Source organism: Pan paniscus, chromosome 13 (genome assembly GCF_029289425.2).
Source record: "Pan paniscus chromosome 13, NHGRI_mPanPan1-v2.0_pri, whole genome shotgun sequence".
NCBI lineage: Eukaryota > Metazoa > Chordata > Mammalia > Primates > Hominidae > Pan > Pan paniscus.
Genome location: NC_073262.2, coordinates 34206350 through 34220230, shown reverse-complemented (window position 1 = coordinate 34220230; position 13881 = coordinate 34206350). Strand labels below are relative to the sequence as shown.

At 32.3% G+C, this 13881-nt stretch overlaps 1 protein-coding gene across 3 annotated transcripts in view; it reads right to left on the bottom strand.

The window, feature by feature from the left end:
- LRP1B (LDL receptor related protein 1B) overlaps positions 1-13881 on the bottom strand; it is a 1910203-nt gene that overhangs the window by 460453 nt on the left and 1435869 nt on the right. For all 3 annotated transcript variants that reach the window (XM_034954060.3, XM_034954061.3, XM_003822825.6), the window contains exons 38-41: positions 11573-11699; positions 11287-11438; positions 10867-10991; positions 9396-9767 (exon numbers count right to left, since the gene is read on the bottom strand). In XM_034954060.3, the coding sequence (XP_034809951.2) occupies positions 9396-9767; positions 10867-10991; positions 11287-11438; positions 11573-11699 (776 nt within the window). The remainder of the gene's footprint in view (positions 1-9395; positions 9768-10866; positions 10992-11286; positions 11439-11572; positions 11700-13881) is intronic.

Below are 13881 nucleotides of genomic sequence, written 5' to 3'. Positions count from 1 at the left end.
TAAAACAATGCTCCATTAGACCTTTCCAGTAGTTGTAATTATCTAAATAGGTAATCTTAAAATTGATTTAGCTAATAAATGTAGATGACTAAAAGTATCCTTTTCGGTTTTATGAAAACTGAAACTTGAAAAGCTAAAATTTTTACATTTTGAGAATGAATGTCTGTATTCTATGATCAAATTAAAACTATATGCATTCTAAAAGTTGATTTTTTAGCCTTTTTAAGACAAAAAAAGAACAATTAACAAAATCAAATGTGTTTTGAAACACTCCTAAACAATAAGCACATAGCCCTTTTAACAGAAGAGAGAAACATATTTCCAGTGAAATATAATTATAACTTAAAAGTGAAATATTGGCAGGGCGCGGTGGCTCACGCCTGTAATACTAGCACTTTGGGAGGCCAAGGCGAGTGGATCACCTGAGGTTGGGAGTTCAAGACCAGCCTGACCAACATGGAGAAACCCTGTCTTTACTAAAAATACAAAATTAGTCAGGCGTGGAGGCACATGCCTATAATCCCAGCTACTTGGAAGGCTGAGGCAGGAGAATCACTTGAACCTGGGAGGCGGAGGTTGTGGTGAGCCAAGCCAACATCATGCAATCCAGCCTGGGCAACGAGAGCAAAAACTCCACCTCAAAAAAAAAAAAAAAAAAGTGAAGTATTGCTATCAGGAGTCTTGAAAAAGCAATCTAAAAATATTATAAAGCTATTATTCACAAGTTTGAATCCTAATCACAAATGTGGGAATTATATCTTATTGCAATTTGTTGACAGTATCAAGCTGGAGATTAAACAAAAGTCAATGTCTATAAATATAAAGAGAAAAGAAGGGCAGATTGCAGGCACCTATCATGTCATTCAACATGGTTGCTAATGCAATTAAATTCCAAACATGCATATGTATGAGATTTGACCAATTAATTTACTAATGGTATCTATGTTAATATTGAAAAGTGATTATTTTGAAAGTTATTTATTTATACTTTATTAAATGTTTTAGATGTATAGAATAGTAGAGAGAATATGACTTGAGAAACCTTACCATTTTGCTATAAATGCTTCATATTATTAAGAACAAACTTATTATAGCTATTGTTGAAAGTATATAGTTCTCTCAATACCATTTCTTTTTTTTTTCTTTTATCTCTCCAGAGAAAGCAAGATGTTGATGGTGTATGATTTTTAATGTGCTTAATTTTTAAATTTTGAACTAATTTTAGGCTTACAGAAAAGTTTCAAAAATTAGTACAGGGAGTTGCCTTCTGTTTCTAATGAAAACGTCTCACGTAATGATTATATAATTATCAAAAAATTGCTAAAATTTGAAAATATTACTATGTTATTTCAAAAACAATAAGTTGTATTGTTTACAAAGTTTTCAATATCACATCAACCATATCATTTGAGAATATTTTATTGTGTTGTATTATTTGTTTTAATCAAATTGTGTTTAAGATAACCATGTAAATAGATGTAGCACTAGTTCTTTTTTTAAGTACTGCACAATGAACCATTATTCTCTCTAAAAGTGTGAATTGCTAGGTGAAAGTATATGAACCATTTCAAAATTTCAAAATATTACAAATAGCTCTTCAGAGTAGTTGTACAAAATTGTAATTTTCATCAATTGTGTGTGAAAGTCTGGTTTCTCCTCATTACAAAACTTTTAAAAACTTTTCACAAATTATGGGTGGAAAAATCTCATTGTTTCATTATAAATTTTCTTAATAGGTGGAGAGATTGACTATACTTTAGTATGATTATATTTCCTTTTCTGTCCCCTAGCATAACTTGTCCATATTTATCTTCATCTCTGTAATGGTACGTTATAAACTTCAGTTGTAATCCTTTGTTGCTTTTAAGGATTGCAACTATACACCACTAGTGTTTTGTTTTGTCTTTTAAATTTCTACATAGCTTCTGCTGCAAAGAGTTTTTAATTTCAATGAGATAAAATATACTAAACTTATACTTCCTGATTTTTGTGTATCATTTGTGAAATCTGTTCTTACCCTGAGTTTATAAAGATATTCTGTATTCTTTGATATTAAAAAGCTCATCATATTTGCACCATTAAAATACTTGAATTTTTGAATATAGTTTGAGTTGGAGATAACATTTTGTTTCATTTTTTTGCATATAAATTGTTCTAGTATAATTCATTAAATTCATTATTTTTCAATTTATTTGTAATGCCAACTAGGCAATGTATAACCAATTTACATAAAAGTTATATATAAATATGGATCTGCCTCTGAGCCCTCTGTTCTTTTTCATTTAATTGTTTTTTATTGGTAATATCATATTGTGTTAATTACTTTCACTTTTTAATAATAAAGACAATTGTGTCAAGGAGAGACTACAAATTTATATTTCTTTAAAATTGCCTTGGCAATTGGTGATATTTTGCTCTTCTATGTGAATTCTACTATCAACATGTGCAATTTCATTAAAATTCATTTTGGCTGCTTTTTGTTTGTTTTTAGAAACAGGGTCTCACTCTGTCACCCAGGCTAGAGTGCAGTGGTGCAATCATAGCTCACTATGGCCTCAAAACCCTGGACTCAAGAGATCCTCCCGCCTCAGCCTTCAAAGGATCTAGGACTACAGGTGTGTGCCACCACACTGAGACATTTTGGCATTTTGAATTGCATTAAATTTACAGATAATTTGGGATAATTTTCCATGGCTATGGAAATTGACTTTTTGCATCATGAAAGTAACACTCTCCCCCTTTATCTTTTATGTCCTTCATAAACATTTTAAAATTTTCTATGTTAATGTTTTGTGAATACTTTGTTGTGATTACTAGCTTAAGAATAGCTTTTTTAAGATCACATTACTTTTTTGGGGGTGGGTGGCGGGGGGGCGTGGAGAGTCACACTCTGTCACCCAGGCTGGAGTATGGTGGTGCAATCTTGGCTCACTGCAACCTCTGCCTCCTAGGTTCAACTGATTCTCATATCTCAGCCTCCTGAGTAGCTGGAATTGCAGGCATATGCCAACATGCCCAGCTAATTTTTGTATTTTTAGTAAAGACAGGGTTTTGCCATGTTGGCCAGGCTAGTCTCGAACTCCTGGCCTCAAGTGATCCACCCACCTCAGCTCCCCAGAGTGCCGGGATTACAGGCATGAGCCACCACTCCAGGCCTAATCACATTTCTCAATTAGTCATTGGATGTAGGGACACCATTTGAATTTATATTAAGCAATATTTGCTTTTTTAAAAAAATATGCTATGTTTGGTTAAAACAAAACATCAGAATGCATCCCACTAAATAAGCATATTCTTTGGTAAAACAGAAACATATATACTTAGCTACAATGTAAAATGTGAAATTTGTTAACTTAGATTACAGGCATTTAAGGACACTAGTTTAAGTTTGAAGCTGTTAAGTTCCTTACGCCATTACTTTACATTTTTTTAATTAGTGGGAATACATAGATATATTGTTACTGACTTTATATTCCTAAAACAAATGTTATTTCCCTCCATCTTTAATAATTCAGTTATAGAATTATGTATTTCCTTAGTAGTCTGAAGATTTTACTCTTGTTGCTGATGAGAAGTCTGTTTAAATACCATTGTCTTCCTTCTGCAGATAGTGTCTACTACTTCTGGTAGCATCTTAAGATTTTCCCTTTTTCATGATGTTCTGCAGTTTTACTTCAATTGCTGACTTAATTTAATTATTCTTAACGCTTACAGCAAATTTCCCATCTAGAGACATTTCTTTCTTCATTTCTAGTAAACTCTGTGTCATTATCACTTTGAGTATTACTTTTCTATCATCTGTCTCTTCTTTGCCATTTGTCAACATTTATTAGCTAAAAGACTATTAAATCTATTAGTTTATCCTCCAAGTTTCACAAGTGTTCTCATGTTTTTTGTATCTTACTGCCTCTAACATTAATTTCTTATTAATGAATTAGCATCTTATTTATGCATTATCACTTTCACTAGTACAACATAATTTTTATTTTATCAATAAAGATTTCTTTTTAATTTTAATTATAGTGATCATATTTTTTTATTTCCAAGATATTCAATTGTTTTAATTTAAAAAAATTTTTTTCTTACATATGTATATTTGGCCTCCTGGATGTCCCTATTTCTTGTTCTTTTCATACTTTTTTTTTCTTTGCTTCTTTGATGAACCCCAAGTAAATATTCTTCAGATTCTTCTATCATTTTCATTTTCATTCATCTTCTGCTTGGTGGGGTTTTTTAAGCTGTCTTTCTTAAGAATCCATGTGTTGTGGAAATTGAATTTGAGCATCCTAAAGGGGTTATTTTTTAACCTCTCTTTTAGTACTCACTTCTCTCTACTGGGTGGTTTTAGAGTGGACTTCATTCAGCCTCTGCGTCTTAAACTGCAGCCCTCTCTTTCATAATTCATTTGAGTTTTTGCTCCACAGAGCATATGAGAGCTTGTAGAGTCAATAACTTGCAATGGACTTGCATCAGAGCTGGTCATAAGGCAGTTTCTGTGGCCTCTAAGCTTCTAGGGTTAGTCACTTCCTACAAGTCATTGGCCTAACAGTACATGGCACAGCTTTATTTCAGCCTTGCTTCCCTGTGGGGCAGTATTCCCCAGTCCTTGGATTAAGTAAATTCTTTTTAGATGCTGTCTCTCTGTGGCATCTATGTAGCCTGGAATCTCAGAATTCTGTTTCAGTCATTTTCTCTGCTTTGTATTTCTGTTCTGTTTATCACTCAAAGAAAAGTCTATCTTGCTTTTTGAGATTAGCTATCTCTAATTTTCATTTTAAATATATTTTATAAATCGTTACTGTGGTTTTAAAGTCAGAAATGGCCTAAAAGTGTAGACTTTTAACAGTGTCTTCACCAGGGATCTTGATTCTTCGTAGGAAAAGTGAACTACTCCATTTTCCTCTTTTTATACTGTGAACTTTCAAAGGGTAGAAGGAAGACATTTTCATCCTTATTCACTCATACCTAATAATCTATGGCACACTGTAAGCACTTAATAAATATTGAATTGTATTTTATGGCTATTTTCATCTTTTAAACCTGAGGCCAAAATGTTCATTCTGTGTGAACTGGGAAGTTAAAGAAGAAAGCCTTTATCCCATCCATTTCTTATATTCAGCTATATGAAGGATCAAAGTCTGAATCTGATTGTGAAATTTAGAACTCTCTGATATTTTTAATACCTAAAAATATGAATCTAGTTAAATACTTAAAACATGAATACTTAAAAACATGAATATAATTTTGGGTAACAAGTTAGAGATATAACAAAAGAACATATAGTTTTTCAGATTTAATAAAATGGAATACCTAGATGGAAACACATTTTACATCTTACTTATATTTCTTTATATGTGCCAATAACTGGGTGTTTTGAGGGTTTTAGTTTTGATTTGTTTTGTCTGTTTTCTTTTGTCGTCTGGCAAGTTAAACTATACATTCACCTAAAAAGATTTCAGAGAGGATTGCAATGGTTAAGCAAATGGCAACTTCTTGGCAGGAGGTGCGGTGTGGTAGGGAGGATATTCAGAAAGATTCATATAAACTATCAATACAGACTAATTATAATTTTTAAGTTTTAGTCAGACCTTAATGCACTACTTTATATCTATAATTATTGTAATTATTTCTGATTGTCTAACTACTCTAATTCATATGCTAAAAATAATTTAAGACAAAAATCATTGTCCTCAATCAGAGGTTGCCAACCCCTGGACCACAGATGAGTACTGGTCCATGGCTTGTTAGGAGCCAGGAGGAATAGCAGGAGGTGAGCAGCAGGTGACTCAGGATTATCATCTGAGCTCCACCTGCTGTCAGATCAGCAATGGCATTAGAGTTTCATACGAGCGCAAACCCTATTATGAGGGATCCAGATTGTGTGCTCCTTTTGAGAATCTAACTATTACCTGATGATCTGAGGTGTAACAGTTTCATCCCAAAACCATCCCCTGCCTTCGTCCATGAAAAAATTATCTTCCATCAGACCAGTTCTTGTTGTTCAAAAGGTTGAGGACCGCTGTCCTAAATGATCCACAAATGTGTCACAAATACAGTACAATAATTTTATATTAAAATAATGCTTATTTATATATTCTTTAGATACACTTTCTCATAAAATTTTCATAGAAAATGTATGGGTTGATTTTCCATTTTGTAGGTAAGGAAATAAACACATAGAAGCACAGAGGAAACAAACAGCAAACTGTGATTTGAACCCTGGGCTCGACCGATGTTTCAAACTCTTGGCCATCATGTTTCACTTCCCTACATATGTTTCAACACTTCCCTACAGTCAGTAAAGCGTCATGGATTCTACTGGCTTTGATTTTGGATGACAGAATTAGAGTGATTTGATTGTATGTATACTTTAATTAAAATGTTTTCAGTTTAATTTACTACGGTTGAAACAGGATCTAAAATATGACAAAACCTCCTAGGGCATCTTTGCCTTCAGACACGGCACTCACAACCCTTACACTTCATCAGACCTAAACATAACACTGAGTGATCTCATGAAATATAAATCCTACTTTTAATACTCTATTATATGAATATATATATACATATATATATGTATTAGCATTACAACACTCTCGTTTTTTTCATCATCTTATCTTGGATATTTGTACACCAATGTTCATTGCAGCATTAATCATAATAGCCAATTGTAGAAACAACCCAAGTGTCCTTAAACAAATGACTGGATAAAAATATGTGGTATGTACATACAGTGAAATATTATTCAACCATAAAAAGAATGAAGTTCCAATATATGCTATAGCATGGATGCACCTTGAAAACACTACGCTAAGTGAAACAAGCCAGGCGCAAAGGACAAATACATGATGATTCCACTTACACGAAATATCTAGAATTAGAAAATTCATAGAGACAGAAAATATCCATTACCAAGGGCCAGGGAAAGGGGGAAACGGGGAGATATTGCCTTACACAGAGTTTCTATTTGAAGTGATGAAAAAGTTTTAGAAATATAGTGTTGATGGCTGCAAAATACTGGAAATGTAATAAAAGCCACTGAATTGTACACTTAAAAACAGGTAAAATCTCAAATGTTATTTTATATATGTGGATATACATGTATATTTGCCCCAATTTTAAAAATTATAATGTAATATACCAAAAAAGATTGAGTGTATACTTTTTGGTGCATTGTATGATGTGTAAACTATACCTAAATAAAATTGTTTTTTTTTTAAGCTGCTTATTTTGGCAGACCAAGACATTCAACATCATGTCATTCCCTACTTCATCTCACATCAATTCATGCCATACTACCTGCATTTCAATCATACCAAATGACCCCTTGTCTACTCCATGCTTTTCATGTCTTTGTACTAAACATTTTCTGAATGCTTAGCCCAGAAGAGTAATTTTCAGTCTTTTTGATCTGAGGATCTTTACACTCTTAATCATTACTGAAGACTCCAGAGTCTGTGTATGCGGGTCATGTCTATATCTATTTACCATATTAGAAATTTAAACTTAAATTGTTTTAAATATTTATCAATGTTTCTAAAGTTAGAATAATGCAACAATTGTGTTCATCTAAATAGCACCTTCTAAGAAAAGTAACTATTTCTTCAAAAATAATAACAAGAAATAATAACAAGAAATCATTGTTTCACAATGTTACAAATATATTTAATATCCATCTTACTAAAAGACAGCTGGATTCTCCTATCTGCCTCTTTATCCTCTCATTGTGTTGTTTTGGTTGAAGCACATGAAGAGCTTCCAGCCTCCCAAAGTTGTGTAATTGGAAAAGAGAGGAGCGTTTTAATAATAGCCTTTACAGATAACTGAGTATTCTTTCATATTACACCAACACGTGACAAGCGGTGGTTACTTAAAGGTTAGTTGCAGTGTGGAATCTGAAACCATAGTGATGAACTTTTCATCCTCTATTACATTAAAATTCATTGGTCTATCTTACACTTTGAATAAATCATTTACTCATGCATGATTTTATCATGTCATTTGAAAATATTGGTTCTCTAACTTATGCATAGCTTCTAAATGTTGACACATTTCATTATGCAATACTCCCAAATCACATGCATTAATATTATCACCATGTCAACAGAAAAGCCTGTAAGTACTGGGAAGCTGTCAAGGTTACTGTGGTGGATACAAGACTTCTACTCTAATTTTTTTACTTCAGAGTTTGGTTTTTACCATTTGCAACTCACACAGTAGGTAATTTACCTTGAAGTGACACACTCATTGTATTCATTCTTTAGAAAATATCCACCACACACACAGGCTTGGATAGCTATAGTTTAGTTATTCAAATCTAAATTTTTATTAAAAAACGATTAAATAAACTAGCTTACCTTTAGTATAGAACTAGGTACAGGCTTTCAAAAGTGTAAGATGAAGCCTCATGTAATAAAATAAAAGCTTTGCAATACACAGTAAGCAAAAAAAGCGGTTAGCTGAATAATATATTTAGTATCATTCCACTTTTATAATTAAAAATTGCACACACATACTTAAAATTCTGGGGCATGTCACATGTTAGTTATGGGTAAGTAAACAGGACTGATGGTTGCAGAGATGAGTCAGGGATTTCATATTCAAATCCATATTATTTGAACACTCTACAGCAAATTTATATATTATTTTGCAATTTAGAAAGCAAAGAAAAAATTGATTTCCACATAGTGAAATTGGAAGAATGGGAAATATATGGAAATCACACAAAGACATCAAGAAGAGAGAAGTTGTGTGAAGAATAAGAAGATGGTTTTTGTTAAACTTGAATGACAGGAAAAAGGTTTCCCTAAATTATGTGGATAATCCTCACTGCACATTATGCTTGAATAATTATGTCCCATAAAAACATTAAAAATATTAGATCATTTCCATAACATTTTCTCAAGTCTGCTACATATATATGATATATCATATATAATATATATTATATATATATTTTATATATATACACATATATACAGAAAAAAAATCTCTGATGTTTGCTTGAGAAACTATGATTAACTATTACTGAACAGATATTCTTAAAGATACAATTTGCCCACTGGAAAAAAAAATCAATTAGAATAGTTTTACACTGGAAAATGATTTTTCATGAATTTTAGTGCAGTTATTTATAAGAAACATTATGATAAAACATATTAAACCTTCCATGATTAGAAGCTAATAATCATAATTTGCTGTACATGCTAGCAATTAATTGCTTCTTTGACATTTGGCGGGGGGTGGGGGGTGGGGTTTAGATGATATAGTCACGTTCATTCCTGAATATAAACTCTAGGAAAATGTAATTGCTACATGCAATTACCACTATTATTTCTCTAGTAATCTAAATGATACTCATTTCCACCTATTTAAAATTGAATTATTGTACTTACTTTCAACAATTACTTGTCTGTCTTCCCAGTTGTCTTTAATAAGCTGTATATTTCCAAAGTGTGCATCACTGTAAAAGATTCGGTTGGTACCTTTTCTTCTTTGATTATAGTCAAAAGCCAAGGCTATGACATTCTTGAAATAATGTGGATTCTCATATGGCCTTATTGGGGAATTTAAATTGGTTTCATCAGAAAGATGTATACTTTTTAATATTGTTCTTCCTGAATACAGTAAATAGCCTTCATGCCTCAGGCAAGTAACTCCATCTTCTGCCAAATATCCATGGGCACAAGCACAAGTTCTCCGGGAATTTCCTCGATAAAGACAGAGTTGCTTACAGCCACCATTGTCCCTGGCACAAACATTGGTCCCTAATGAAGAAAAATGATACACATATGCACATGTTTATGTTTTTCTTTTGTTTTTGAAACAAAATTCTCCATAAAGAAATATTAAAACTTTGATGTTGAATATTCTCTTTTTGCTCTTAATTGTAAGCTGGTCAATAAAAAAATTAAAAAGTATTGTTTTTTAAAAAATCACAGCAGTTTAAATTTTGGGTTTCTTTATTTGGAAAATCATATTCTGTTTCATTCACCATCCAAGTTAAGCATTAAATTTTTCCCTTAATGAACCAGTTAAGTATATAAATCTTTTTTGAAACTTGATACTTATAGTGTTTCATATATTGTTCATTTAAAACATGAATTGATCTCACCAGAAATAATGCACTGCTTTAAACTCTATCTACGAGATATGGAAAGCATCAAAGAAATCTATAGCTACAATGTGCCTAACCTCCTAAATATGCTGAGCATAAGTTCTTACTCCAATTTTAAGTGAAGATAAAGTATGCACTTAAAATTTCTTCACCAGTCTAATTCTCCTTTGTGAATTCATTATTATTATCTCCAACATTATTATAACTTCCTTTGATATAAAAAAGTTAGTTACAATTTATTTTAATGGAGGCAAACAAATTTTAAATACCCAAATCATTGCCCTATAAGTTTAGAATAAATATTTTAAGGAAGTAATGACTTTGGAAATATTTTACACTAACAGCATCACTTTTGGGATCATAACCACTTATTATATAATATGATTCATATTATGTATAAAAATTTCAACTGCCTTTTACTAATATCCTACTTATGCTTTTAATTTTTTATCCAATCAATACATGTTTCAAGTTCTGCTATATTCCTTAGCCAAAACCTATAATCAAGACATACCAGGTATGTAACATGTCCATGTACCTGTGCTGTCCTGGGCAAATACACTTTTGTATGAAATATGACATATTTATTGTATTAGGCTACTATATGATACTTGCAGGAAATCAGATGTAAAGATAAGGTTTTGAGGTTTTAGACTTATAGAAGAATTTCTAAGTTTGACAATGTTTTTAAAAATTGGAGAGAAATCACATAAAATATACATATTATGTATTCTTTCAAGAGTGCTGACCTTTCTCTCTTACTCGGTTAAATATTTTAACCTCCTTCAGGTTGACTCCAAGGCCAGTTCTCATGGTTATCGTTTCTGTGGCATCATTCTTGTGGCCCCTTCTGACAGACCCGTTTGCATGTGCTCTGCCAAAAAGTTGAACATACATGATCAACAATCTTCGCCTAATTAAAGTCAAGCCAGTTACTTAAGCTGAAGATAACAGATGGGCCAACAGAAGGGAAAGAAACCAACTTTAGTCTGTGACATTGAAATGCTTCAGCTTGGAATAGCAAGAGTACCTGCCTTTTCTGTGGAAATTACTGGCTTTGTGAGTTCCTTTTTGTGACCTTGCTAAGAAATGGTAAATCCTACAAGGGTAAAGCAACTGGCACTGAAATAACATTTTGAGACTCAAATACTTATGAAAAAATAAATTACCTGTCAGACCAGTAGATGTAAGCCCCAAAGACTGCAACTGAAAACATATCCACATTGCTTCCTGACAGCACCATCTCGCGATTCCCTCCAGTCTCAAGGTCGATTCTCTCTATCTTGTCTGTGCGAGCATCACACCAGTACAATTTATTTTCCTAAATATCAATTGAGAAGTAATGTTACAGACTATATTTGATTGTTTTATTAAGAAAATAAAGGAACGCTAAAAGTAGGTAAATGAAAGTTGTCAGTTAAGGCACTTTAAACACTGAAAAGAAATCCAACAGACCTCATAGTCGATGGAGATGCCATTCGGCCATGCTATTCCCATGCTTACAAGGACAACCTTCTCTGAGCCATCCAAGCGAGCCTTTCCAATACAGGGCATTTGTCCCCATTCAGTCCAGAACAAGAGGCTGAAATTAAATTGTTAATTCGTAGTATTTATGTACATTTATTTGTAGTATGCAGAGCTATGCAAAAAGACATTACTAATAACAGCGGTAACATTCACACTAGAATAAAAATAATACATTGCAGAAGTTAATATACAGTGTGCTTATGGTTCCGATAAAATAATTTTTATCGTAAAAAAATAGTTAACCAGTCAGACAAATCATAAGATGCACTCAACATCCTACCAAAATACCTTTTCTGCCTGCTATTTCCTGTCTCAAATGCTCTTCTCCAACCTGTTTGCCTAATTACTTCCTACTTTTCATATCTCAACTATTTCTTTCCAGAAGCCTTCTGTGTCTTCCCTGTACCATGTGCTCTGCTTCACAACACAGATTAGAATGGCAAATTTCCACTTGTATTTCCTTACATTATCATTTATTATAAATATTTTTTGCCCCCCACTAGACTGTAAGCTCAACAAGGACAGTGATCACTCCTCTATTTTCATTCACTATTACTCCTTTAGCACCAGGTAATTAGAAATTTTGTGGTAAATACATATTTAATTTATGAATACAGACATGAATGCATCATAACTTTCTATTTTTTCTACTTAGACTGCTAAATGTAACTAATCTAGTTTGAATTTTATGTTATCTTGTGAAGTCATCTTAAAATACAGTTTTATGCAAAAGCAGAAATTCTTATTTTAGTAATCTTATAAAACAAAATGTAATGGGGGACTATGTGAAAGAAAATATCATGCAGAAAGAACACATATAGTATGCCAAAATAAAACAACATGTCATAAAATAAAATGTAGAAAAACAGAATGTACATAATCCATGTATTTCACTCATTCATTCAAAAAATTCGATATTCATAGGACTATACAGAAATCCATGCTTTTAGATAAATATAATTCCTTCTTAATTCTTAATTTGAAGTTACATCTGCTGAAGTTTTTATCCAACTATCAGACATCAGCAGTGAATAAAGTTTTAAAAAATATGGGAAGCATTGATTCAAAAGCTGGGTGTATAGTTCCTAATTTTTAAAAATTATTGTAATTTTTTTTAGTTCTTAAAAGTTATATGGCACCTAAATAGTGAACATAGTACCTAATAGGTAGTTCCCCCCCTCCCCAAGTAGTTCACAGTGTCTCTTGTTCCCATGTTTATGTTCATGTGTGCTCAATGCTTAGCTCCCACTTATAAGTGAGAACACTCAGTGCTTGCTTTTCTGTCCCTGCATCAATTCATTTAGGTTTATGCCCTCCAGCTCCAGCAATGTTGCTGCAAAAGGGCTGTTTTCATTGCTTCAAAGTATTCCACGGTATAGATGTACATTTTCTTTTTGCAGTCTACTATTGACGGGCACCTAGGTTTATTCTACATTTTTGCAATTGTGAAAAGCAGGGTGATGGACATATGAGTGCATGTGTCTTTTTGGTATAATGATGCATTTTCCTTTGGGTATATATCCAGTAATGGGATTATTTGAATGGTAGCTCTGTTTTAACTTCCTTGTAAAATCTCCAAACTGCTTTCCACAGTGGCTGAACTAATTTACATCCTCACCAATGGTGTTTAAGCATTCCCTTTTTCCTGCAGCCTCATCAGCATATTTGAATAATATATGTGAATAGTCACGTAAGAATCAGTGAGACTGCATACAGAAAAATTAAAGACTTATATTTTGTTTATACTCGCTGGAGTTATTTAAGTACAAATTGATACTTAACTAAATAAAAATATATGTATTATTTATGTATATTGTTTAATTTGTTTTAATAGTTGGTATTTTTCTTGAAAATGCTCTGTAAAATAAACATTGTAGAGTTTTACAGACAAACAAAAATGAGGTATGGCTACAATCTCAATTATATTAATCCTGAAGAAAATTTCATTCATATTTACAAGCTTTATAAATCAGAAAGGAAAAACTTTGTAGCATAAAATCCAACTAATATTTTATTGGTAAGATATAATTGAAGCAGGCATTTAAAAATCTACACCTTTATTAATGTCAAGATTTTTAAGACTTTAAGGTACGCTGTCAGTGGATGAAAAATATTATTCAATATAAAATAACTAACTGGCAAATGAAATGTATTGCTACACTTAACTTTTTAAGGAAAAACGTGTATTAAAATGGCAGGTAATGTTATACTGTGAAGGAGGCACTGTGAGACCAGGG